This window comes from Sardina pilchardus, chromosome 8 (assembly GCF_963854185.1).
Source record: "Sardina pilchardus chromosome 8, fSarPil1.1, whole genome shotgun sequence".
Lineage (NCBI taxonomy): Eukaryota > Metazoa > Chordata > Actinopteri > Clupeiformes > Clupeidae > Sardina > Sardina pilchardus.
In genome coordinates, this window is record NC_085001.1 from 14,472,324 (window position 1) to 14,499,661 (window position 27,338).

The 27,338-nt window shown below is 42.1% G+C and overlaps 5 protein-coding genes across 5 annotated transcripts in view; 3 read left to right on the forward strand and 2 right to left on the reverse strand.

Annotated features, from left to right (window-relative positions):
* The window catches only part of cdc45 (CDC45 cell division cycle 45 homolog (S. cerevisiae)), an 8,670-nt gene extending 163 nt beyond the window's left edge, over positions 1-8,507 (reverse strand). Inside the window, exons 1-18 of the mRNA XM_062542861.1 lie at positions 8,299-8,507; positions 8,004-8,063; positions 7,818-7,910; positions 7,241-7,378; positions 6,866-7,006; positions 6,483-6,541; positions 6,207-6,255; positions 5,954-6,015; positions 5,755-5,805; positions 5,490-5,609; positions 3,920-4,051; positions 3,571-3,669; positions 3,296-3,457; positions 2,992-3,130; positions 2,722-2,805; positions 1,866-1,984; positions 1,681-1,757; positions 1-576 (exon numbers count right to left, since the gene is read on the reverse strand). The exon at positions 1-576 is cut by the window's left edge and continues 163 nt beyond it. Coding sequence (XP_062398845.1) covers positions 512-576; positions 1,681-1,757; positions 1,866-1,984; positions 2,722-2,805; positions 2,992-3,130; positions 3,296-3,457; positions 3,571-3,669; positions 3,920-4,051; positions 5,490-5,609; positions 5,755-5,805; positions 5,954-6,015; positions 6,207-6,255; positions 6,483-6,541; positions 6,866-7,006; positions 7,241-7,378; positions 7,818-7,910; positions 8,004-8,063; positions 8,299-8,349 — 1,701 coding nt within the window. The 5' untranslated portion in view covers positions 8,350-8,507 and the 3' untranslated portion in view covers positions 1-511. The remainder of the gene's footprint in view (positions 577-1,680; positions 1,758-1,865; positions 1,985-2,721; positions 2,806-2,991; positions 3,131-3,295; positions 3,458-3,570; positions 3,670-3,919; positions 4,052-5,489; positions 5,610-5,754; positions 5,806-5,953; positions 6,016-6,206; positions 6,256-6,482; positions 6,542-6,865; positions 7,007-7,240; positions 7,379-7,817; positions 7,911-8,003; positions 8,064-8,298) is intronic.
* A 319-nt stretch (positions 8,508-8,826) lies between these two features.
* On the forward strand, positions 8,827-13,404 carry ufd1l (ubiquitin recognition factor in ER associated degradation 1). Its single transcript, XM_062542863.1, has 12 exons — positions 8,827-8,955; positions 9,389-9,521; positions 9,738-9,770; positions 9,876-9,997; positions 10,895-11,025; positions 11,125-11,197; positions 11,313-11,381; positions 11,670-11,738; positions 11,827-11,874; positions 12,191-12,279; positions 12,679-12,760; positions 12,996-13,404. Exons 1-12 carry the CDS (start codon positions 8,953-8,955, stop codon positions 13,068-13,070), a joined length of 927 nt encoding a protein of 308 aa, XP_062398847.1. The 5' UTR covers positions 8,827-8,952; the 3' UTR covers positions 13,071-13,404.
* A 96-nt stretch (positions 13,405-13,500) lies between these two features.
* On the forward strand, positions 13,501-16,386 carry c8h22orf39 (chromosome 8 C22orf39 homolog). The gene is made up of 3 exons (XM_062542866.1): positions 13,501-13,858; positions 14,608-14,775; positions 15,594-16,386. Exons 1-3 carry the CDS (start codon positions 13,835-13,837, stop codon positions 15,720-15,722), a joined length of 321 nt encoding a protein of 106 aa, XP_062398850.1. The 5' UTR covers positions 13,501-13,834; the 3' UTR covers positions 15,723-16,386.
* A 145-nt stretch (positions 16,387-16,531) lies between these two features.
* On the reverse strand, positions 16,532-19,008 carry mrpl40 (mitochondrial ribosomal protein L40). The gene is made up of 4 exons (XM_062542864.1): positions 18,816-19,008; positions 18,414-18,485; positions 18,001-18,156; positions 16,532-17,286 (listed from the first exon to the last, which is right to left on the reverse strand). The coding sequence occupies exons 1-4, from the start codon at positions 18,875-18,877 to the stop codon at positions 16,977-16,979; spliced, it is 600 nt and encodes a 199-aa protein (XP_062398848.1). The 5' UTR covers positions 18,878-19,008; the 3' UTR covers positions 16,532-16,976.
* A 190-nt stretch (positions 19,009-19,198) lies between these two features.
* On the forward strand, positions 19,199-26,803 carry acaa2 (acetyl-CoA acyltransferase 2). The gene is made up of 10 exons (XM_062542862.1): positions 19,199-19,335; positions 20,572-20,738; positions 21,270-21,398; positions 21,704-21,820; positions 22,064-22,211; positions 22,712-22,887; positions 24,186-24,315; positions 24,572-24,642; positions 25,096-25,250; positions 26,047-26,803. Exons 1-10 carry the CDS (start codon positions 19,320-19,322, stop codon positions 26,129-26,131), a joined length of 1,194 nt encoding a protein of 397 aa, XP_062398846.1. The 5' UTR covers positions 19,199-19,319; the 3' UTR covers positions 26,132-26,803.
* Positions 26,804-27,338: the final 535 nt, after the last annotated feature.

Below are 27,338 nucleotides of genomic sequence, written 5' to 3' on the forward strand. Positions count from 1 at the left end.
TGTTGTGGAGCAGTCAAAGAGTGTTCGTAATTCACTGTGTCTCACACACACACATACACACACACACACAGGTTCTGCGTTAGCATGTGTGTGTTTGTCTCTGAGAGGTAGTCCAACTGAACGGACCGTAATGGTATTTGGCAGCAAACTGAGTTTGAACATGGCAAATCTAACATTTGCACAGGAGGGGTGCAAGATTCCACCATGGTACGGACTACGTGCGTCTGTGTTTGGGGCATGACTACGTGTGTGTGTGTGTGTGCATGTGTGAGCATGTAGGTGGTCTCCCAAACATTCTGGCTCAGCTCTCTTCTGTTCTGTTCTGATTTGATCAGTCCATATCTGCAGTATGCAGGCATGTGTGACTCGAGTTGAAGATACATTAATACACCTCACTCACAGACACACAGACACACACACACAAACAACAAACTCACACAGAGAGAAACAGACAGACAGACAGACAGACACTCACACACTCTGGTATTTATTCCATCTTGCTTTTGAGTGCTCAGGATAACAGAGTGATGAGAGCATCTAGAAACTTCCCTCGGTCCTCTGTCTTCAGCTCAATAACTAAAGCAGAGATGGAGGGAAAAGGACAAGAGAAGAAAAAAAGGGGAGAAAGGGAGGGAGGGAGAGAGAAAGAGAGAGAGAACACATTGGTGCATGTTACATCACAGTTTAATTCAATATCCTATTGTGACATTAGAAAGTAAGAATGTTCTTTGATATTCGCATACTTACACCGTGTCCTAACTGCAAGTGACGCGACCGAATGCGTGCAACAAAATCAGTTCCATCGCTGTATTTTCAATTAGAATGTCCTGACTGAATACGATGCGACTGAACACAAGTTGCTTTGCTACGCGACTTCTTCAACCCTGTTTTGTCGCTCTGTCCGTTTCTATTCGGTACAAGTTTTACAAGTCAATTTGTCAATTTCATTATGAATCTTCCAGGGTCATTGAGAATTTCAAATAAAATGTGCCATTGTGACAGTTCCAAATGAGGCATGCAGGCATCATTTTTTGCTATACAAAATGCCATGCTGTCCAAAATACATAACTTTGGGTGAAGAAGACAGAATGGTGTGTTTATGTTTTGGTGAGAGAAGTGTCTGTGCAAAGCCGTGCGTATGTTTTGTGTGTGCACATATATAGGTGGTGTGAGTGTGAACCTGTTGAAAGTTCTGGAAAGGCATCTCACACCAAGCTGAGTCTAAAGGTGGGAAACTTCTCGTGTTTGCATGTGTGTGTGTGTGTGTGTGTGTGTGTGTGTGTGAGTGGGAGTGTGAGAGAGAGAGAGAAGGTGTACCCAGGTGTGCGTGACCGTAGTAAATGTTTCTGCTCTGCATCTTCTTACTCCTGTGGTATTGTAAATAACTGTATAAATGGGATATGCCTTTACCAAAACCTCAAAAGTTAATTTAATGACACTTAAGAGAGCATGCAAGCACTCAAAAGGCTGCACTTGTGTGTGTAAATGTTCCAGCACACCTGAGGTCAAGAGCTGCCCTCTAGTGACTAAAACATAATACTACAAGAGAAAAAAAAAAATGCATGTGTAAAAGAAAAATAGCATGAAAAAAGAAAAAACAAAATTTACTAAAAACAAACAAAAGAGAAGCTGTCTATGTAAATTGCCTCTGTGCGTGTGCGTGTGTGTGTGTATACTCACTGGATGTATCAAAGCGATCGTGCAAGGTCCTGGAATTAGTGCTCTCTGCAGCCTTCTCGAAAGCCCTGCCAAAGAAACTAGGTAGAGAGAGAAAGGTAGCTGTGAACATCACTTTTGAACATTCTACATAATCTATTAAATTGCCAACTTCCTAATATGTGTGCCCAAAATCAATACTCTCTTACTTTTTCTTGTCTGATGTGTCCGACTCTGGTGGGATCCCCAACACCATTACTGTGCCTTTCTCCACGTCAAGGGGCGCAGCCATTACCAACGGCAATACCTTACAGCGCTTATTCCTGGTCTGACACACACACACACACACACACACACACACACACACACACACACACACACACACACACACACACACACACACACACACACACACACACACACACACACACACACACACACACACACACACACACACACACACACACACACACACACACACACACACACACACACACACACACACAAACCACTGAGCAGCTGCTGGCATATGCGGACATTGGCTTATAAACACAAATGAGTATTTATGCATTTCTGAACGTTTTTTATTTTACTTCCAATCAGGTACTGAAGTATAACTGTGGCCTGAGTAGCAAATGATTAGGATCTGTGTAAGGTGCAGCTAACATACCAATCTGCAGATGAGAGAGGGCAGGGTCTGACCCACTAACACTTGACCTACACACCAATGAACCTCCCTCACTCTTGCCCTTTTTCACACATACACACCACTAAAACTCACTCACAAAAGACAGACACACACACAGAGGCAAAAAACTGCATTCCAGCCATGATTTCTATACAAATACACCCAGGATACCCCTCTCTCTTCCTCCCAGACTCTCATTCCCAGTCAAAACATCTACGTCTGCAAAGCCAAATACATACAGATTCCCCTACACACTCACATAAGAAAACAAACTCACGCACACCTGAATCTGCAATCACACATCTGATTCTGATATTTATTAAAAACCTACACACACACACAGAACTCTGTATTTGAGTGATCTATGAGATGCTTACCGAGCACACAAAGGCTTTCAACAAGTACTTGCACAGAAGGGTTAAAGCCATGGGTTTGGAGAACAGCCTCACATCTGGAGTACCCTATACACACAGACACATATTATTTTCACATAATATAATTACTGAGGATTTTACTACATGTTCAATGCCATGGGCATCATATGTGTATATCCGAGGGGGTGAGAGACTGAGAGTGAAAGAGACAGACACAGATACAGAGAGACAGAGAGACAGAGCGTGTGTGTGAGTGTATTTGAGAGTGAGCACCTCCATCAGGTAGCAGTAGAGAAAAGGTCCTTGGGACAAGATGAGATTAGTACAGATGCAGCTTGCTATGGTCTGCTGGATAGCTTTAAGCTTCTTCTTGGCAAAATCAATACCCAAGTGCAACTGTTCCAGATTACTCCTAGAGAGGGAGATAACCACACAAATGTCCATCTCTGGTCAACCTATATACAGGTATTCCAATTCATTTAAGCGATAAAAACAAAAACTCACATACATCACACACATATATGTGTTAAATTGTGTGTGCGTGTGTGTGTGTGTGTGTGTGTGTGTGTGTGTGTACCGGCTGAGGCAGTCCAGTGCTCTGATGAAGTTGTCTGCTGCACTCTCGTCCTTTTCCACATTCTCCAGCAAGGCAGCAGCACCGTGTACCACATCTGTTGCTAGGAAACGGTTCTTAAAGCCAAAGTGAACGCTAAATGTCTGGACACGGATATCCTTCAAGCTGAACACACACACACACACACACACACGCACACACACAGTGAGTTATTAACACACACACACACACAGTGAGAAAATACACACATGTAGAAAACAAATCTCACACTCATTTACCCAAATTTATTTGAAGATTCTTCTATGACCTCACGCAGGTTCTCTTTGATGGTCATGTCCATGCAGTTAAACTTCTGTCGAACCTGTTTTAGAGGTAGACTGAGAGAGAGAGAGAGAGAGAGAGAGAGAGAGAGAGAGAGAGAGAGAGAGAGAGAGAGAGAGAGAGAGAGAGAGAGAGAGAGAGAGAGAGAGAGAGAGAGAGAGAGGCACTAGCACATCAGACATCTCAGCTGCATATATTCTTACTAGAAAGGATTCGACAATGACTACAGCTGTCAATCACGAAACGCACTTTTGTCTGCAACTAATGAATTGTCCTGAGCGACCACTGTGTGGTACACATGCTCACCCCATGTCTGCGAGGAATTCCTGTAGTTTCTTCTGGCCGTTTATAGACCAGAGCTTGAAGCTGCAGGAGGTGTAGCAGGAGTTGCAGATGCTCTCATACAGAGACCAGTGCTGATAGAGAGCCAAGCGCAGACTGGAGGCCAGGGTTAGGGACCATACTGATCATTGAAATTCCCCTTGGGGATCAATAAAGACAGTATCTATCTATCTATAAAAACGCTACACACACACACACACACACACACACACACACACACACACATACACACTGTGGCGTAAGGAATCAGCAGGAATCACATCCGTGTCCTGTAGCAATTTTAGGTCACACACACACTGTGGCGTAAGGAATCAGCAGGAATCACATCCGTGTCCTGTAGCAATTTTAGGTCACACACACACACACACTGGCGTAAGGAATCAGCAGGAATCACATCCGTGTCCTGTAGCAATTTTAGGTCACACACACACACACACACACACACACACACACACACACACACACTGGCGTAAGGAATCAGCAGGAATCACATCCGTGTCCTGTAGCAATTTTAGGTCACACACACACACACACACACACACACACTGGCGTAAGGAATCAGCAGGAATCACATCCGTGTCCTGTAGCAATTTTAGGTCACACACACACACACACACACACACACAGGCGTAAGGAAGCAGCAGGAATCACATCCGTGTCCTGTAGCAATTTTAGGTCACACACACACACACACACACACACACACACTGGCGTAAGGAATCAGCAGGAATCACATCCGTGTCCTGTAGCAATTTTAGGTCACACACACACACACACACACACACACACACACACACACACACACACACACACACAGGCGTAAGGAATCAGCAGGAATCACATCCGTGTCCTGTAGCAATTTTAGGTCACACACACACAGGCGTAAGGAATCAGCAGGAATCACATCCTTGTCTTGTAGCAATTTTAGGTCACACACACACACACAGGCGTAAGGAATCAGCAGGAATCACATCCGTGTCCTGTAGCAATTTTAGGTCACACACACACACACACACACTGGCGTAAGGAATCAGCAGGAATCACATCCGTGTCCTGTAGCAATTTTAGGTCACACACACACACACACACACACACACACACACACACACACACACACACACACACACACACACGTAAGGAATCAGCAGGAATCACATCCGTGTCCTGTAGCAATTTTAGGTCACGTAAAGTAAGGTTGTTGGCAATAGCTAGCTAATATGTCGTGTGCGGCACCTCACTGTGTGTTTCACAAATTCACAGATTGGGATAAACGCAGAGACCAAATTTCCCTCACGGATCAAAAGAGTAGGTCACAGGTCCGTATTGGGGTCTGGTGACCCTCACCAGAGAGAGCATCATAGTTTGAGAGTTTGAGAGAGCACCATAGCGGTTAAAAATTGGACAAAGAAGTGGATATGATGACATAGGGCCCGCGTGCACACACACACACACACACACACATACAGATTCAGAAACTAACACCAAATGCAACACAGAGAAACAGATAGACGCTCTTGTGTGAAGTAAAGGATACTCGTACTGGAAGGAGATCCTCATGCAGTCAATAGACAGCGAGTTCTCCTCATCCTCATTGCGATGGTTGTGACGTGACACATGCCTCTGTAGTGTGGCTATGTCCGTCACATACTTCATACTGAAAAACACACACACACACACACACACACACACACACACACACACACACACACTTCATGCTCATCATCTCTAATCTCTATGCAAGATGTGTATTTTATATGTGTGTAACCAATATATCTATGAAATAATAAATATTGACTTACTTAGGGATTTTGTCATGGACCCACTGCTCTGTCAAACCAATGATTGCCCACCTGTCAATTACAGAAGAAAAAAATGATAATCTTTAACAAACCGTCACTTTGGTGACACATACTTATTCAATCACACACACACGCACAGACCCTAGGTCCTCTCAACGCAACATACACAAGTTTCTAGAAAGCCGTGTGCTTGACTTACCAAAGCATGTCTTTGTTGTCTTTAGTCATTACCCAGGCCAGTTCAAAGATGACCATAGCTGCCTGAAACAACACAAGCACATGAGAAATGCAACCCAAGATACAGCCTGCTTGCTGGGAGTTGTTCAAACAAGGGAGAAAGTATTACCACATAATTTCCCTCTGTTCATTTTCTCCCAACAGAAAATGTCAAGCCTGCAATTTGTGTGAAGGAGGGAATGTCTGTTCAAAAGAGCAATGCGTTAAGTACTTACTGATGTGCCATGGTATTCATACTGCTCATAATCAAATAAGATCTCCCTCCTGAAACCAAAAAAATGTACACATACACACACACACACACACACACACACACACACACACACACACACACACACACACACACACACACACACACACACACACACACACTTTAAAAAAAATGGCACAGACTGAATAGGAAATGGTGCTCAGAGACACCATAAAACACCATTACTGAGAGTGCTGTAAGAAAGCGCTTTATGTAAACCAGCTCCAGAATAGTCAATTACCTGCGTGCCTCCCACTCCCTCTTTGCTCTCTGCCTTTCGATCCTCCTCTCCACCGTACCCTAGAACACACACAACCAGAGTTGAAGATCCATCAAAACATGCCCACAAGCCTACACCACATTCCTCCTTTTTGGTGAAAAAGAGCATTAGGACAAAACTCAGTCATCAGTCAAAACTACACTATTCTGCTACAAGACAGGTAGAGAAGAGACTAGGGAGTAAAATATGAAGTCATAGTTTACTAGTGAATGAAACTAAAGAGCAGGCAAAAACTAATCGCGTTCTGTTGCGAGGCAATGTAAACTGTATATAGTACACATACAGTATTGTACAAGTCTCACAGAAGGGCACAATGAAGTTTGACATATACACTGATCACAAACCTCATCAAAACGCCTACGTTTCCCAGAAGGCTCTGAGCCATCACTCTCATTCCCAGAATCGTCCTCATCCTCATCATCTCGGAAGATGTCATCATAAGTAGGAATGCCTAGGTCATCATCCTGTTTTATTAGGAGCTTAATCTGAGAAAAAAAAACATTTCAATTACAGTTGCATTCATGTATATTGCCATTACATTACATTAACAATAGGCTGTCTGAGTACTATACCGAGCACTCCACAAAAGCTCACCCAACTAGGACCAGATATCTACATAGTGGTTAATATGTAACAAAGTGAGCAATATAGGTGTGGATTTCAGTATGGCTCACAGGCTGTTCTCTTACACCGTGATAAAGGCCACGGCCCATGATTACCTGAGTGTCGTTGTACACATTGACCACGTCCACCGGTCGGTGTGTGTCACAGATGAAGAAGATGGTGTCATCATCTGGCTGCAGCGTCTCCAGAAGGTCAACATTTGCCCCACAGTTTATAAGGACAAAATAGCGATACTACAAGCATTCATGAGCACACACACACACACACACACACACACACACACACACACACACAAACAAACACTGCGTCAGCACTTTGTGTTAAATAAACAAATGCACTTCAGCTCTCAATATAACAATGTCATCTCCATTCATATTTAAAAGTGGGTTGAAGTATACTAAACTCAAACCTCACCCCTTGACAGGACCAGAATAACTGTAATGCTGGTAAGTCATTCTTGGTGTCACCAAAGTCACCAAGACAGATATGTGAGGTATCATTGTTAGTTGACAAACTCAACCCGAACACCACCTGTTGTTTTTACCAACTGGTCGAGATATTTCCCCACATGTATGAACAGTCCAGTTGTTTGTGTGGGGCAGGCTGCTACGTGCAATGTCAACTTGAGAGTATCAACAGATAGATGGGTAGTCTAAGTAACACACATCTCACCTGTTCTTTGTGCTCAATGAAAGCCGTGCTCAGATCCTGCCATCCTGTCACAGGGACCAGAGTGTACTGTACTTGATCGCAGTGGAACAGAGCCTTTGGATTTCAAGATACAAACATATAGTCTTATTAAAGTATCTGCCATACATTTTGAAACCGGGAGACTAGGCATACACACTCGACACTGACCTGGAGAACTTTGCAGGCGCACAATGCATCGATGTCCGGAGCTACCAGGAGTGCTACTCTCTAAATGGGAAGTTGAAGACAAACAATCAAATGACTCGTTAAATTAGAATATCCTACGCGTGTAAACAGATATTGGTATAACGCTATTCAACACAGCACAGCCAGCCACATACGTCTAATGTGCCCTCAAGTGCAAATGATAGCTACAGAGATTATGCCATGGACAAGTGGGGTAACTTATTTTAGCAAATAACTAAAAGGGTTAACGTTAACGTAGCTACAAGCAGGTCCTTACCTGATGGACAACAACGTCATAAAATTCCTTTCGAATATCTGTTACAAACATATTAAAAGCTAGTTGATAAAATAACTCTAATAAATGTTTAAATGGTTAATAAATCCCCGTGTAAAATGTTTTCTGCGTTGTTGTTCAATTTATTTTCGTCTGTACGAAGTTCAGAAGCTTGCGTTTCCTTGTTAAAAATCTGGCGCCAAATCTGATTATTGTTGCATTGGGTGTTCTCAAGTGAAATAGCCAATCGGATTTCTGTTCTAAAAGGCTAAATGACACGCACGAGACCAATAGAAAAGCTCTGGTTCTATCCAATCGGATACATTGACGAGGTATCTTCCACCACCCATTATTTTATTCATTTTAAACAGTGCACGTTTCAAGTTATAGTGATGGCTAACATTAGATGTATTGGGTTACAGATGACAGGGGGAATAATTTCGAGTACTCTATGGTTAAATCATGGAAAAACTTGAATCCTCTGCCGAGGTGCCGCCCTCTCTGTATTTTGATTGGTATTTTCGGGTTTGTTTTGCTGCTCCGTCACTTCCCTTGTTGGTGGCATACACTTCCTGGAGATGATATAGCAGTCTGTGAAGTAGCAGTTGCTATTGTTGTTCAGTATTGCTTAAGTTGCACAATTCATAGTTTTCAAATATGGTACGTACATGCATATATGCTCATTATTTACTTGTAATGATTCTTCACCATTGGTTGACTCGATGACTGTCTCGATAGATAAGGAAGAATCAAGTTAACTCGCCAGTGAAGTTACGGTGGCTAGCTAGTTGGTTGTTTTGCTGACAACATTCGTGATTGTATTCATATTTAAGCAGGATAAATTAATGTATTCATATGGATCACCGTAGCTGCAACTAGAACATATGTTGTCAACGCATTTTGTTCAAGCAATCGCGTTATATATTGAGGTCTGTAGTTGGAAGTTTCCCAGTAAGCAAGCAACCCATGTTATTGAATTGATGTCAAAGCCATCTCGCTTGGTTCTTAACATCCTGTCGGCCAACATTGGCAAAGACGAAATGATTGTCTTTATGATGATACAAAAGCAAATGTTCTCTTTCTATCTACATAGTTTTCCTTCAATATGTTTGACCATCCGATGCCGCGGGCCTTCCAGAATCGCTTCTCGACACAGTACCGCTGCTACTCTGTGTCCATGCTCGCGGGGCCTAATGACAGATCAGACGTGGAGAAGGGAGGAAAAAGTATACGGATTTAAATTCTCTGCATGCCTCTCTATGCACATCTAAAATAACGTTTTTCTGATCATTCAGTTTCCTCTATAACCTCAAAATGGGAACTTGCCCACGCCTGCCAATCCAGTCTTGTAATGTCACAGTATGGTGTGAATAAGGAGAAATGCAATGATGATTGTTTGTGTATGTATTGTACTTTAAATCCACTTTTATTTATATTTCTAGTAATAATGCCTCCTTCAGCACTGGACCAGCTAAGTAAGTACTGCAAATGAAAACCCATTCTATGCACATAAAAATTACACATTAATAGCATTGCTGCCATGCTCAATTGCCTATTTTTGTGGTATCCCTCCAATCTAGGCAGGTTAAACATCACATATCCTATGCTGTTCAAACTGACCAATAAGAACTCAGACAGGATGACACACTGTGGAGTACTCGAATTTGTGGCGGATGAGGGGATCTGCTACCTGCCGCATTGGGTAAGTCAGGATGATTTGTCATTCCTGCACAGAACATGCTCATGGTCAGCAATTGTTAAATGTTATAATCTGTGAGTGTAATCCAGTAGCCAGATACAGCAAATTGGTCCTTGTGATCCACTAGCTGTCTGATCTGTGTGTGCTTGATGGTGTTAAAGAAATCGAGAGACTGACTTAGTGGCTTGGACCAAGCCATAAACAAATTCATCAACTAGTTGCTTTAGTCAGTTACTCCTAGCACTGAAGGGATGGGTGCCATTTGGTTGGCTATGGTGTTAATTATGCACTCTACTTTGAAGATCTGAAAATAACATTGGAATTGTTTAAGATAACAGGATTTTTTTTATGTGTTAATGTAAACATAGATATGCAAATGCATGACTGAGTGTATACCTTGGCATCAGCACATGAGGTCTTGGGAAAAAACTGAGAATAGTACTGTAACCAGGACATATTCGATCTCAAAACATTTCACACCATTTTGCTATTGCTTTCTGGATTGAACAACATTATCTGGTGGAAATTGTATGCACTGGTATGCAACAGGTTTTAAAGTATGTTTTCCATCATTTGGTAGGTGTGTAAGAGATGGTATCTATCAGCAACAATGTGTATACATAACCCTTTGTATTGAAAAGGTAGTGCACAGAGTATACTCACCCAAAGTCCTTTACAGACAGATAATGAAAAGTTGAAAAGAAAAGGTAACACACATTTTTGTCAGGACTGAACACAACCCGTGTGTGTGTGTGTGTGTGTGTGTGTGTGTGTGTGTGTGTATGTGTGTGTGTGTGTGTGTGTGTGTGTGTGTGTGTGTGTGTGTGTGTGTGTGTGTGTGTGCGTGTGCGTGTGCGTGTGCGTGTGCGTGTGCGTGTGCGTGTGTGTGTGGCTCACCAGATGATGCAGAACCTGCTGCTTGAGGAAGGGGGATTGGTACAGGTGGAGAGTGTGAATCTGATGGTGGCCACCTACTCCAAGTTCCAGCCACAGAGCCCTGACTTCCTAGACATCACCAACCCTAAAGCAGTGTATGTCATCTCTATAAATGTGTTTTGTTCAACACTATCCTGTGTGTTTGTGTTTGTGTACATAATTCATGTACAAACGTTTTTATTCTTTCTCTATAGGTTAGAAAATGCTCTGAGAAACTTTGCCTGTTTGACAACCGGTGATGTGATCGCTATAAACTACAATGAAAAGGTGACCGTCATTTGTAGTTTCAGAACAAATCCAATAGCGTAATTTAAACATGCTCTTTAGTAAAAAATCCTGTATGTTCCACCGAATGAGGCTGTATGTTTCACTCTTTTTCCAGATCTATGAGCTCCGAGTTATGGAGACAAAACCTGACAAAGCTGTATCAATTATTGAGTGTGACATGAACGTGAGTGTTTATCACAGCAAAATGAATGTCCAATGTATAACATGCACTTATTAAGTACAGTGTGACTTGACTTAAATTTGTATATACAACTTTGTGTAATATACATAGTGCCTATCATGTATCGTATGTGGGTCGTTAAGTTATGAGTTGAGTTTAGTCATCTGCTGAGAACTTTTACATACAGTATGCGTAATCAGACGTGTCTGACGGCATGCATGTTTTTATATATATACTGTATATATATATATATATATATATATATAAATCTATCTCATGTATATATCTCAGGTGGATTTTGATGCCCCACTGGGATACAAAGAGCCAGAGAGACATTCACATCACCATGAGGAACCTGCGGTATGGGCTTTTTGAAGAGCATGATGACTTTCTAAAATGATAAAAGTTTTGTCTTTTCCTAAAATAATGTGTGTTGTATTATTTCTAGGAGGAAGACACAGACCCAAGCAACTATGAGATGGACTTAGGTTTCAGAGTAAGTATATCATTCTGACTTTCACTCAACATTACTGATATAGGAGTTGTAAGAGTATAAATGGTAGATTTGCAACTGGTGATCCCCAGCTCAGTTTGATTAATTTCATGAGGTGTTCTCCTGTGTGTCTTCACAGGATCAGCCAATTTGCGCGTCATATATCTGTGTTCATACATGCAACATGTCTATCTCCTGAATACATACTCTCATACTCTGAATTCATACTCTCATCACTCAACATTACTGAAATAGGAGTTGTAAAGTATAAATAGATTTGCATGATTAATTTCATGAGGTGTTCTCCTGTGTGTCTCAGGCCTTCACAGGATCAGGCAACCGCCTGGATGGGAAGACCAAAGGCATCGAGCCCAGCCCTGCCCCCATCGACCCCAGTGACATCAAACGGTCAGAACCGGCCAGAACCGGCCACCGAGGCTCACTACACTGCTCAAACTCATCAACTACATGATGCAACACCATACTGATAGCTGAAATCCAGCTTGATTTAAATATATTTTAAGCTATTTCGATTTTAAATATAGGCTTTGTCACCAAAGTCTATGCTTTGGTATTGTGTACTAGGCAAAGGTGTATGCCTTTGTAAAAAAAACTACCGCGGGCTCTATGGGTACTCACACACACATATCTATCATTGTACATGCTAATGGGATTTATGTTATGCTATTTACTGTGAATAACACATATGTTTACTTCATGCTTCTCATATCATATGTGGTTAAACTTGTTGTATGTATTTAAGAAATACAGTCATGCCTAATCTAAATCCAATCGATGCACCCACAGCGGGATCCCCAACTACGAGTTCAAACTCGGTCGCATCACATTCATGAGGAACTACCGGCCACAGGCACGCAGAATAGAGGAGGTGAGGAGGAAATATTGGACTTTATGCTCATGCATGCACACAGACATATCTCTTTTAGCAGATTCTTGCCACGGGAACCATGATCAAATCAGAATGGCAGATGTCTTAATCGTTAATGTCTGTAAAAAGATGGCTAGCACTCCTAATGCACTCCATGGAAACTTACCAGCTTGCTCGCTAGTTGTTGGTAATCTCTTACTCACATTATGTGGCTTTTGACTATGTGTGTTTTCAGGACGACGCAGCAAACAATTTCATTGCGTTCTCTGGAGAGGGCCAGTCTCTGCGCAAGAAAGGTCGCAAGCCATGAACGGCGCACCAAACAATGCTCGAGATGTTAGAAATAAACATGCAAAGCCAATTTGGATCTATTTGCTTTTTCTCTTTCTTTACACTCTCCTTCCAGAACTGATGGGTATTTTTTTGTTTTCCTCAGATATGAGTGAGTGAAAGAAGAAGGCATTGTGTAAATGCTTTTCTTTATTATGGGGTGACTTCTTGAATTTGTATGTAAGAATAATAAACAGTGTGGATGTGGAGAAACTCTTTTAAACCATTGGCGTTGGTTATTTGTAGGACCAACATTAAAGCAAGTGTTAATTTATCATCATCATTTAAAGAATTTCAATAAATTGTTTCCTCTAGTCATTTTGTGCATGTCTGTTATATGTTTAGAGAACATGAGAGAAGTTGGGGAGGGAATGAGGGATCAAATATTGGTATAAAGAATATCACCTGCACCTGCACAACTTTTCAGTTGTACAGACCTGCATTTAAAATAACATCCCAGTGACTGTATGACCTTAACAGACACTGAAACATCCACACCAAAATTATGTGATGACATTTAGACAGTTCTTCAATCCATAGGTCAATGATTGCCATCCATGGTCCAAGAAGCATTAGTTGCGCAGGCAATGTGCCTAATTGCCATTTCTGAGAACAATACTCGTTTTGAAGCAGCAGGTTCAGTTTTGGATAACGTTTAATCATTGCCAAAATAAAGAATTTACTCTATGTGGAACTTATCAGTATCGAAAGTTAAAGCTTGTTTCAGTTTTCAGACCATACGCAATGGCTGGGTCAGAGGCATGGAGGGTAAGTCTAATTTCTGAAACTGCAACTCACTACTTGCATGTCCTCGTGTAAATTTGGACTATATTGTTTTTTACCTGTGCTCTTTTTCTCACCAGAGTCTGTGTCGTTTAATCTTGATTGTTCGGAGAATATTGCATTAGATTTTGTTTGCACGTGTTAGCTACGCAGCATAATGATAGCTAACTTAGTTGATGCCAGTTAACATTCGTTGAATGACATTAGAGGTCTTGTTTTGACCGTTACTGCTAGCCATTATAGAGTCCTTACAACACATATAGTGACTCCATATTACACAGATCCTTTGTTTCATATGAATAATTGTATGTTAAACGCCCTCCAATGTATGTCCTTCAATTCTGTATACAAGCTAGTTAGCAGGCTAACATTACTCATTGCCATGCCATACAGTAGCTATCTATCCAGCCAACTGTCAGTCGACCCCAAATATAACGTATTGTCAGGTGGACAGCATCCAGCTGACCTAAACAAAACAAGAAAATGGATTTTATGGTTAATGACTTTGATGAACGTATGTGGGAATAGCCTATGTCCAACACTGGATTTGTTCTGGGCACGGAGGAACAAGCCATTTGTGTGTAGGCTGTACACTGTAGGCTACTGTGTGTTCTATCCAGTGTTTACAAAGTTGTGATGGTAAAAGGATTTGATTGCGTTCAGGACACCGCGAGACATTCAGTGACCTAGAGACATTTGTGATGATTTGTCCCATTCTGCTTGTCTATCCTCAGCCGCCTCGTACATGTGAAGACTACTGGAGTGAGTTCCGACACTGCAAGAGTCTGTGGAACCGCTTCCATCACTATTACACTTTTGGCACACATCCTGATTGCAAGCAATGGAAAGAGGACTACGCCAACTGCAAAGAATGGGAGAAGAGCCATAGCACACAAGCCCAGGTGAGCCCCAATTCTGGACATCATAATAGTTTACAGAGCTTGCAAAAATGTATGTTGCAGAGGCTAAGTGTATTTCTATTTCCTCTCCTCTGTATTCTCCTCCAGTTAATACGTTATAATGGAAGAGGATGTAATGAGGCATGTCAAAAGAAGCAATATTAGAAACATTATTTGTGAGTCACTTGCTTTGCTTGAAAGTCTTTGCTAGTCTGGGGAGTCTGCACTATTTCTACTGCACAAAAGGCGTGATCAATGGGCATAGTTCAAAATGACTTTACGCTTTTGGATAGTCCTTCAACCAATCAGACCAACAATCCGGGTGCACCTTTTGGATGAGCTAGTTTGTGATTGGATCCAGAAGATATGTGGACAGGAAGCAGGAGAGATAGATGTGCAGGTTTCCAGCCTGAGCTACAGGGCAGAGAGGTAGCTTACCCCTCCCATCAGTATTCCTAAAGAAACTCCACGTAGGGTTTTGTTTACAGTTTTTGGAGCCTGGGCTGCCTACAGAGGGTTTTTTTTACACTGTAGGCCTACTCACGGAAGGGTGCGAGGAGAGGATTGCTGAATGTGACAAAAAATGATATGAGCTTGAAATCTCATACGGTTGCTGACTGCGCCTTTAACTTGGATAAACATGCATGTTGGATAGAAAGAATTAGGGGTATTAGCAAGAGTTACCATGTTGTTGTCACTTCTTAAGACGTCAAGCTAAGAAGAAATAGTCTTAGAGAAGCTTGTAATCAAACAAGACTGAGATGATTGTTAATTAATTATTATTAATATTTCATTTATTTCTTTCGTTGTCCGTCCTTTAGGATGCTCTGCAGGAGAGTGAGCGCCACCGTGTGACAGAAGAGAAGAAGTTCACCCCAGTGTGGGAGCTCAGGAAGGAGCCTCCTAAAGACTGGCACATGCCCCTCAATCAGGGCAAGGAGGACTCCTGAAACTGCCCTACTAACCCGTACACACATGCTCACACCCACATACAAATACCCTGCAATACCTCATTTAGTGATCCTCCAGCCATACTCTTCTGCAGTTAACTGATGCTTGCCTAGAGGCCTCCATAAACACCCACAGGACTTGACATGTCTAATCCTGACAGACTCATAAAAGGGATGATTTTACCCCTAGGTGTGCATTTGAAATGGTACTTTTTTTGGAGTAATTGTGCTGCTTCATGGGTTTTTTTCTAATACACGTGTTGATGAACTAACACTAGCCAAACCTTGTCCTGAAGGACAGACATGTATCTCCTTTCATCTGTCTCCAACTCCTATCTGACAGAATTGTGATTGTTGGCCTGGTAGAGTAAATGCTGCAGATTTAGGATTCACTGATGCCCGTTCTATTTATGCAGGGAACAACAGAAGGCTTTTAGAAGGTCTGACCTGTAGTGATTAAGCCCTCAATTAGGGCTTTAAGAACATCCTGTGAAGTGATGACATTTAGATATGAGTGCTAGATTGACTCTACACCAGAAAGTTAAGATCCTCTAATGTTCAGTGATTACATAACATTTGAAATGCAACGGTAATCTGTGGTTACCTCCCGCCCAGAAGGTGTCAGTTTAGGTTATATGTAAAGTAGATGTTGATGATGTGAATCATAAGTGTTCAGCATTCAAGGTTCCAAGATATGAATATGAATATGAATATGACTGAAGATCTAGTCTGATCTACTACACTTGAGATTTGTGAAGCATACATCCTGACTGTGCTGTCTCCTCCAGTCATAAGAAAACAGTACAAGATGGGGTGATCTTTTTTTTAATGGTTCACACAAAACCTTATTTACAGTGCTTTATGTTTTTCAAATGCATATCAAATAAAAAAAAAAATAGACACAAACTACATGTGATTTCTTTCAATTCTATCACCAATCATGAATGGTCATCTGGTTCACTTGAGTAACACTTGAGCAGATCTTGAAAAATAAAAGAATTTACTCCCAAGTTTCAACCAGTGCAAAGAGAATACAACACTCACATTCTGCATCTTTGTGTTCAAGAGACATTAAATAAAACCGGCCACAGTTACTATGCCTAGCCAAGTTGTACGGGTCAACCTGAGCAACTGACAATGGCATCTCAGCCTATAGAGTCAGTGCCACTGCATTACACCATCCAAGGTGATACCACATACGACATACCAACACACACTGATGTGCAATGTGTAAAACAGCAACGTTTCATCTCCTCACTGCGTGTACACCTTGGTGATGTTATTGTACTTGCCCTCGGGGGCTTCATAGTTCTGAATGGGTGGTGTGTAGCTGGGGCCCTGTTGGGTGAAGGGGAGGAGGCCCATATCTGGCGCCAGGGCAGCCTGGTAAAGCTCCTCGGACTCCAGACTGAGCTCCTCCAGGGCTTGCCTCTGGGCCTCCATAGCCCCACTGATGGCGGCCATCTCGGCCTGGTGCTGAGCTTGTTTGTAGCGGGACCACTCCTTAAGCAGCAGTGCCCGTCGTTCGGTCTCATCGAACACCAGTCTTGGCTCACTGCGGACTCTTTGGGATGGGGGAACAGAAGGTCAAAGGTTAGATTATGTGGTTCGGATCAGCATATGAATATGGTTCAACAAAAGGTACATAACCAACATAGAAAAAGTCTGCACTTCCAAGAAAGGCAGAAGCTCAGAAAAGGTCAGTAGAACAGAATTAGAACAAAAAGTCAGCCACCAACAACTACAAACATGTCACTGTTTCATTATTTTTATCATGAATTATATCCACACCTTAAAGGGGTATTTCAGAATTTTGGACCTAGGACCTCATTTCCAATTTAGCCAGTGTGATATAGGTCAATGGATGTCTAGTCTGACATTAGAATTCATTTGTCTCGGGTGTTCTGTGGATGTGAGTAAGATGTTTTTAGTGGCAGGCTCGACATACTGTTGACTTGCGCTAGCCTCGCACCAGCGAACTCTGCAACTAGAAGGACTGGATGAAATCTGCTGAAAACAGTCTGCACTGACATATATTACAATGGCTAAGTTGGAAATTAGGTCCTATGTCCAAAATTCCAAACTACACCTTTAAGCATAGAGTACAAGGCAAATCACCAATAGATTGATAAAATACAGTTAATGTGACAATATGGTGAAAAAGATTAATATAGATTGACTTGAATGCTGCAGCCTCTTGTCACAAAATGGATAGCATTCTAATGGATCTAATCTCATTTTACCAGCTATTTCATGATTTTACTCTACTCAGCAGTACCTCATCTCATCAAGGCATTTGGCTGGTGTGATGAAGTCCTCAATGGGGATGAACTCAGGAGGGACTCTCTCGAGCTTCTTCAGTTTCTTTTTTAGTCGCTCTTTAGCCATTATCTCTCTCTTAGGGTCCGTCTTCTTCTTCTTCTTGGGTTCAGCTCTGGAGTCGCGTAAAAATAAATCGACAGATGTGAAAAAAGTATTTTAAAAAAGTATAATATCCTTATAAATCAGCAACCCAGCCCTCACGTTCTTCCACATCAAAGTCAAGGACTTTACCAGTCCAATTCATTGAAATTCAAGAGATGAAAGTATACGACTATCTATTGGTAACAATGTCCATAAACAATGTTCAAAGTTAAACACCGTTTCTATCCGATGCAACAGTGACAGTGCATTGACTTATCTGACACTTACCTTACGGGTGGCGAACTCTTCAGTGACAGCACAGATGCAAACCAGTGGTTACACCTGACTGAGGTGATAGCACTGCAACGAAGCCACGTGTGATGCAAATAAATACATATTTCCGTATGATCAAATACAATACAATTGATTGATAAGTCATATTTATAACGATTAATAATTGCAGCTGGTTTGTCCTGTCAGGCTAAACGTTGTATAGAGCTGCTCAACAAGATACACATTATACAAATCATTACGTAGGTTATAATGATGCTTGAGGGAAATACACGTCATTTGGCAGGACCTCAAGACATATCAAATCAAATCTCGCCCATGCCTGGATGTTTAAGCGGCTAACTGTAACGTTAGCTACAAACTGACCAAGCTAGGGGGGGTTGAAACATTGCAACTTACCATGGTGTTGCATTCTGCCTGGACAGCAGCGTAGACACAGCACGTGTAACGGAGGTGGACATTATAGCAAATATATTAAAGTCGGCAAACTTCGAAAACTGTATGTTGTTTATACAACTTATATCACTGGCATCACACCATCCTGCCCACCTTGAGCACTCCGGTCAGACGTGCATTGAGGCATAGAGTGTATATTTACTGTATTTCGTGAGTAGCAGATTCGGCAGAATGACATCTTTCAGTAACAAAATCATTTGACCATCATTTGCAATACAAGTGAGATTTATTTTATTGATTTATGGATACAAGTTATAAGTCCGGTGTTTTTGTGCAAATGTGGAGCGCCGATAATTTGTCGAATGTTATTATTCAAAAAGTAAAATACGATTTATCTGGGTGAAGGGTCTTTCTCCTAAAACGCCGAGTGCCAAACTAGAGAAAAGGCTAACCCACCCACCTCTACTACAGTGAAAACAACTGACCTTCGTGGACTTGAACTGAACCATGTCACTCCTGAGAGGTAATGAAATGTTTGACGTTTTGGCTCAATATCAGAAAAAGGCTCTGTCAAAATACAAGTTGCGTAAACTTTTTGATAACGCTTTCTGCCGTTTTCAAAGTATTGGCTTGTGTCTGGGTGGAAGCTCGACTGAGGTTTGAATGAACGTGCAATCAAATATGATTTTTCAAGGCTGTCGTGAAGAATCATCATGCCATTCACTCAAACTGTGATATTAGCTACAGTGTGAACTAAAACGTTTTCTATTCAGTGTAATCATCAACAGCTGTTATCATTGAAAACACAAATATTTCATACAAGTTAGGGTCATTATGTAATGTTAACGTTATTCCATTGCAGTCAACATTCGGTCATTATTTTTTTCTGTCTTGCAGGGTTACTTATAAACCCTAGCTCATCTAGATGGGAAGACTCATTCATTTACTAACTTTATGCTGCTGGGAAGGCAACATTTAAGAACATAATGTCCCACACCAAATTGTGTCTGTGAGGGCCTTTTGTCAATGCAGGCCCTAGGAATTGTCCCATCCCTACCTCTATCTATTTATAGTGTCGGCCCCTGTCATTGCGGTGTTTTGTGTAATGTCTTGACCGTGTCAACCAGGTTCTTTTGTGAAAATGTTTAGTGTTAATGTGGAGACATAGGCCCAAGAAAGTGCAAAGTTACTCACCACTATCTTGTGCTTAGGATCTTATGGTATTGCATTTGCAAATATATTTTGAATAGTTATTAATCAAACTTTCATCAGACTTTAGACTTTACCCTTTGCCAAGCATTTTAATGAGGGCCCCTAGAGTATATGTGATAGCATTATTGAAGTGATGTCACAGCTGTCAAATCAACTCAACCAAAATTATGGCTTACCGTACATTGATAAGTGATGTAGGTAGGCCATTGCAGTGCATATGATAGCAGCTGGTTCGGCCTTTCTGTTAATATTACAATTATCTATGCAATGGAAACTCTTACTCCATCAATGCACAAAACATGTGGTGGTGCAAGACACCAGCCTCCAGTAATAATTGTAACGAAATGTAAGGAGTATGATACTGAGGAATTGATTTTGTCATAGTAATCCTACTTCTTACAGTAGGATAGAATATTTATTATCAAAGTTGCGATGTATCAAACTACCCATGATGTGTGTGTGTGTGTGTGTGTGTGTGTGTGTGTGTGTGTGTGTGTGTGTGTGTGTGTGTGTGTGTGTGTGTGTGTGTTCACATTTCCCCCTTCAGGTGTCTTCATTGTGTCTGCAAAGCGGACCCCGTTTGGCACATATGGGGGGGTGCTGAAGGACCACAGTGCCACAGACCTGGCTGAGCATGCAGCCAAAGCCGCACTGGCTGCTGGGAATGTCGCCCCAGAGCTCGTCAACAGCGTCATCATGGGAAACGTCATGCAGGTGGGCTAAACTGTCTCTTCCACCACACAGTTAGCTCTCTGAAGAACCATAGTCCACCCACTGATCTATAGCGGTCAATACTATAGACCTGCAACCTTGTCTGTTGTGCTGACAAAGCATGTATAGAATAACCCTTGAGATAACCCACAGGCTTTATGTGGACATGTTGGGCTAAAATGCCAGGTTAGGTTGATGCCACAGTCTTCCGCAGGTGTGTGGTGTGGTGGCTGGATAAAATAGCAATATGATCATGTAAATCCTTACAACTTATATTCTTATGTTTGTATTAAATCTTATGGTATGTATATATAATGTTACCTTCAGATCTTATAATATGCTATAATACAATAGTATGTTATGTAAGTATACAGTATCTTGTATATTAATATGATATAATGATATAACTATCTAAAACCTCAAAAGTGAATCTTAAAGTGCATTTTTCACATTGCATGAGAAGTGGTTTGTTCTGTTCAGCTGTATGTGAAGATGTCCAGTCTGTCGTCTTATGTAACTATGTAACTCCACCAGAGCTCTGCAGATGCCCCCTACATTGCACGGCACGTGGGTCTGCGCTGTGGGGTGCCCATTCCAGCGCCCGCGCTCACAGTCAACCGCCTGTGTGGCTCTGGCTTCCAGTCCATTATCAACGGAGCTCAGGTGGGAGAACACACACACACACACACACACACACACACACACACACACACACACACACACACACACACACACACACACACACACACACAGCATTAACAAATTAACAAAAGGACATATGATGAATGCATGAATAGACCTCTGAAGTTCTCCTACAAAAAGGAACCAAATGATGATGGCTTTTTTGTGGGCGAACTTCAGAGATCTATTGGACACTCAGAAAGGGGTCAGAGTGTGTGTTGTGAAATGTTGCGTGTTTACTGATGATGGTTTGTTTTTTAATGTGTGACTTTGTGTGGATATCACAGGAGATCTGTCTGAAGGAGTCTGAGGTGGTTCTTTGCGGTGGTTCTGAGAGCATGAGCCAGGCGCCCTACGCTGTCAGGAACGTCCGCTTCGGAACCAGATTTGGCTTTGACCTCAAGGTGCTTCTTTCTGACACACACACTTTCCAAGAAGTCCAATGATGGGAGCTGTGAACACGGAGCTTACCATTCAGTGTTGCATGAAAACTATTGTGTAAAGAAACTTGTCTATTGAGCTGTAATATGTGTGTGTGTGTTGTGTGTTGTGTGTTGTGTGTTGTGTGTTGTGTGTTGTGTGTTGTGTGTTGTGTGTTGTGTGTTGTGTGTTGTGTGTTGTGTGTTGTGTGTTGTGTGTGTGTGTAGCTGGAAGACACACTATGGGCAGGGCTGACAGATCTCCACATAAAAATCCCCATGGGCATCACAGCTGAGAACCTGGCAGAGAAGTACGAGATCTCCAGAGAGGAATGTGACAAGTATGCCCACCAGACCCAGCAGAGGTGGAAGGCTGGTGAGTCCTCTCGTACACACACACACACACACACATACACACACACACACACACACACACACACACACACACACACACACACACACACACACATCTGCGAACAACACACACATAATACACCAAGTAACAAGATCTCATACTGTATAACGTATTGCATGCCTGACAACACAAAAAGTTCCTTGTTTTTATCATCTCATGTAGTTGTGTTTTAGATGTATTTAATATGATGATAACAGCCATAGGTGCTGGTATGGTATGTAATAAACTAAAACCTACTATCTGTTCTCTCCCAGCCCAAGTGATGTAAATATAGTTTTTATTAAATACCATAATTTCCAGACTATTAGCCGTGGCTTATACATTGATTTTGCTTTTCTTCAGCTTCGAGGTTAATACAGGGGGGCAGTTAATATGGTGTTCATTTGGTTTTGTTTTTTCTAACTTGCATAAAATACTTTCTTTCTTTCCCTCTTTTTCTTTCTCTCTCTCTCTCTCTCCAGCTCATGAGGCAGGCCACTACACCGCTGAGATTGCACCCATCGATGTGAAGGCTAAGAAGGGCAAGGTGCCCATGACTCAGGACGAGCACCCCCGGCCCCAGACCACCCTGGAGCAGATGGCCAAACTGGCGCCTGTCTTCAAGAAGGGGGGCACCGTCACGGCTGCCAATGCATCGGTGGGTCTGACCGCCACACTCAAATAACGGCTGCATTTCCATGCGCACCATATTCAGATTTTACTTGCAGATTTTGCACGCTGACAGATAAACAATCGGTGAAAACCTCTTAAAGCAGCCTATTAGAAGGTTAAAAGGCTAAACATAGCGACTGTAATCGGGCCAAATTCAGTGGTCATGAATGAAATTCAGTGATCGAGAGACTCATGATGAAAAGACTACTTCTACTGCAGGTCACTACCCTATTCAGCATGAATGGGAATATTCAGTTTCTGCTACACATGGAAACATCTTATTTTGAATATTCCCATAACCAGAATATGGTCCTGAATTGGAATATGGTGCGCATGGAAACATAGTCACTGTCTAGAGCTAAGGCACACCACCCACCTATGGATACCAATTATGACAAATGCCACACACATTTTTCTCATATGCTATATTTTTCCCACACACTAAGTATTCATGAGCTGAGCACAAAAGAAAAGCAGGTTATGACACCATTCACAGACTGGGAAAGGTGCTGAACAAGATTTAAAAGAAGAAAGAAGTTGTAAATCTATGACTTCCTAAAACCATTTTCTTTTATTTAGAAGTGAGGCTAGAGGGATATTTCATGAGCCTGTACCAATAAGCATCAGGTTCCTCAACATTCCACAGCATTGCACTTCACATTAACTTGTGGCATACCAGTGCGCTTTGGTACACTTGTTGAAAACCACTGGTCTAGACTCTATACAGACTTGGCCCGTAAAATATTTGGTTTGAAATGATGATATCTGTAGACGGTGACGCTTTTCACCAATGAAACTGTGAAATTGTGTCCATTCCCTCCCACCCAACCACTAACTTGCATCACGTCACACAGGTCATACAGAACCATTCTTACTGCTGCTTAGCTTGGCCTATTTGCCAGCTACCTAGTGTATGAACATGGAGAAATGTCAGTTCACGTCAAGTGCTGCAAAACCCAAACTGACTAAAGAGCAAGTTGCACACCTACCAGAAAATATGGGTTAGAGTGAATGTGGCCACAACTTCTTGACTTCTGAAAGAAACCTCCCACTATCTTCCCCAATTCCCCATATTTATTTTGTTGAACATGATCATAGTTTTCTTTGTTTGTGTAGCTAAATATGAGACTTATGACCTAATCAAAGTGTTTTTGGAATTGTTGAATGTTATAGAATTTTTTTTTTTTCGCTCAGAGTAGTGAATCGAGTATGATGGATCACTAGATGGTTCTTTCGGATGCAGTGGGTAAGTGGCCTATTAACTTTCTCCCTTATTCTTCTCAGGGCGTGTCTGATGGTGCTGCTGCTGTGGTGATAGCCAGTGAGGAGGCAGTGAAGGAGCACAAGCTCAAGCCATTGGCCAGAATCGTAGCCTATCACGCTTCAGGCTGTGACCCCAGCATCATGGGAATTGGTAAGGCAGCAAAGCTAGCGATCCATGTGTGATAATAGTATATCGCTCTCTCCATCATCAGTTCTTGTGTGTCAGAGACAAAATATACTCATCAAACACAAATGCACTATTATGCACTCTCTAATCTTTTCAAGGCTTTTAAAATGTATGCCTGTGTTATCTACTTCCATAAAGATTATAACAGTGATAATAACTATCAGGGTCTGTCTGCATTATGCCTTCATATATCTAAGGACTATGTCTTCCATGTCTTTAGGACCAGTACCAGCTGTCACAGAGGCTCTCAAGAAAGCAGGTCTTTCACTGAAGGACATGGATCTAGTGGAGGTACTGTATGTCTCTCAACTTATTATACTCAAGGTTCGCACAGGTCATGGAATTTTAGAAAGTCTATTCCAGATATGGAAAGTCGGAGAATTTTATACATTTTGGGGCAAAGTCATAGAATATCAGGGAATTTTGTTGTAGCAGTTTAAATGCACTCTCTCTATAGGTGTATCGCTATATGGACTCTTTTTTTGCCAGGGAAAACGCATGGAATTTTACATTTGGAATTTTACATTAGATAATGTACTATGTATACATACACATGTAGGTGGTGCGCACACAGTGATATGGACACTTCTCACCACATGTAATACCCACAGAAGTCATATGCTGTGTACCTTGTAACGTGTAACTGTGTAAGCATCTTCCTTTTACAGAACTAAGAAATATGTCGTACAACCTTGTTCTGTGGTTGGTTTGTGGTTGGAGATCTCACTGTGTGGGTTTCCTCAGGTGAACGAGGCGTTTGCTCCTCAATACCTGGCCGTTGCCAAGGCACTTGGGCTGGATCCTGAGAAGAGCAATGTGAACGGTGGAGCCATCGCCATCGGACACCCGCTAGGAGCGTCAGGAGCACGCATCACAGCTCACCTGGTCCATGAGCTCAGGTACACACACGGGCACCCAGACACAGGCATGAAAAAGCACTCACTCAGACACACACAGTGCACACACTCACCAAGATGCATACTTACAAATACATGTGTGTACTTGGACCTGCGACATATAACAGCCCACCTGGCTTACAGTAATGCATGTACACATGGGTGGAGTGTGTAGAAGAGGAGGAATAGAGCAGTAGGAACGAGATTTGCAGCTGTGCATGCCTCCCCTCTCCAACACACACACACACACACACACACACACACACACACACACACACACACACACACACACACACACACACACACACACACACAAGCACCTCTGTATACATGGTCAGGTATACGTGCAAGCACACACATGCACACGCTCGCAGGGAACACAGCTGGTAATTATAATACAGCTCACCAGGCCCTCAGAACAGCTGCCCTTATGTGCGTATCCACACACACACACACACACACACACACACACACACACACACACACACACACACACACACACCCCGTCATATAAAGCATTGAGGCATTGTGTAATAAAACTGTCCCACTTCACTTCATTTATTTGGATTAGCCTATGTGCCACTTTTGATCATGTGGTGTAGTGATTTTCAGGTATGAGATATTTTATATGATAGATAGTAAGTAAAGGTGAAGTAAAGGTTTTATGTTCATTGTCTCACCCCACAACAGACGTGCAATTACAATTACTCAGTTGTCCAGCTAGTCTGCATCGTACAGCATATCTGAGAGAATGGTGAATTGGGGTGATGTCATCTAACCTAGTTAACTTTGACCCTAGGCGGCGAGGAGGGAAGTACGCAGTGGGCTCCGCCTGCATCGGAGGTGGCCAGGGCATCGCCATCATCTTGGAGAACACCCAGTGAAGATGACACTATCTAACACACACACACACACACACACACACGCACTCAGAACAACCTTTATCGGGAAGACGTATCAAATACACACAAGCACTCAGAAACACAGGGCATTGTCAAAATCTGAAATCCACCTACCCATACGGTAGACCCAAGGAAAAGCATAAAGAACAAACTGCAAATGACCCGAGCTGTGACTTGTATTGACTTGAATGCAGAGGTAATATTTATAGCATTGTCGGTTGCTAACTTTTGCTCCCATAGTGTGCCTGTAACTAACTCACTCAGGTCTGTGCAAAGGACAAGAGAATGTACTGTACAGTGACGAGGATGCCTTGCAGACACCAAGGGCTTTCAGTCCCTTTTGTGTACTTGTGCTGGAGATGCTGGTGTTGCACAATGCAGATTACACAACTTTGTGTCTTTATTGTAGCACTTTGTTGCCTCCTGATTGCATTCTGTAACACCCATCCAGCCTTTTCTAAGCCTTCAATTGACAGGTAGTCTCTCTCTCTCTCTCTCTCTCTCTCTTTCTCTCTCTGTCTTTCTTTCTTTCTCCGTCCATGTGTCTTCATTCACTCCCATTGATACACTCTATATGCGACAGGCTATGACTGTTCATTCATGTTTTGTTAAGAATTACAACAATCAATAAAGTTCGTGTTCATACTGCCTTTATTACCTGTGTCCATAGTCCCTTGTGTTACACCACCTGCTTTGCTATTCAGGAATGCTTGGATTTTGACCATGATGTCCTGTGCCATTGTGTGTATTCTCGCAAAATACTTAATTATGTGTAGACTCTCTCATTGGGAGGCTTTAGGCTGAATTATTCCAGCTCTCATGATTACCACAGCCGTTCCTCAAGTCTGTGTTCTCAGTCCAAAACTGTTCTTCATTTCATTCATAGCAGTTGTTTGCCTGCTCACTGGAGATTGCAAAGCAGCCTATATGGAGGTGTCAGACCTCATCACACGGCAGAGGTCACCATTCTCACACTAAACATGACCAAAATCAAGGATGTGGTGGGCATTATTTTAAAATTGTAATGATTTAGTCAGAGGTTAGGCACTGCCGTGGAGAGTGTGTTTACATTTTGTGCTAATAAGAGAGGGGTCTAAAGCTGGGAAAAGAATACAGCATCTGGTAAAACAAACAAAAGGCTCATCAAAAGCTTTCTACGTAGGCTAAAATGGACAGAAATTGAATGGTC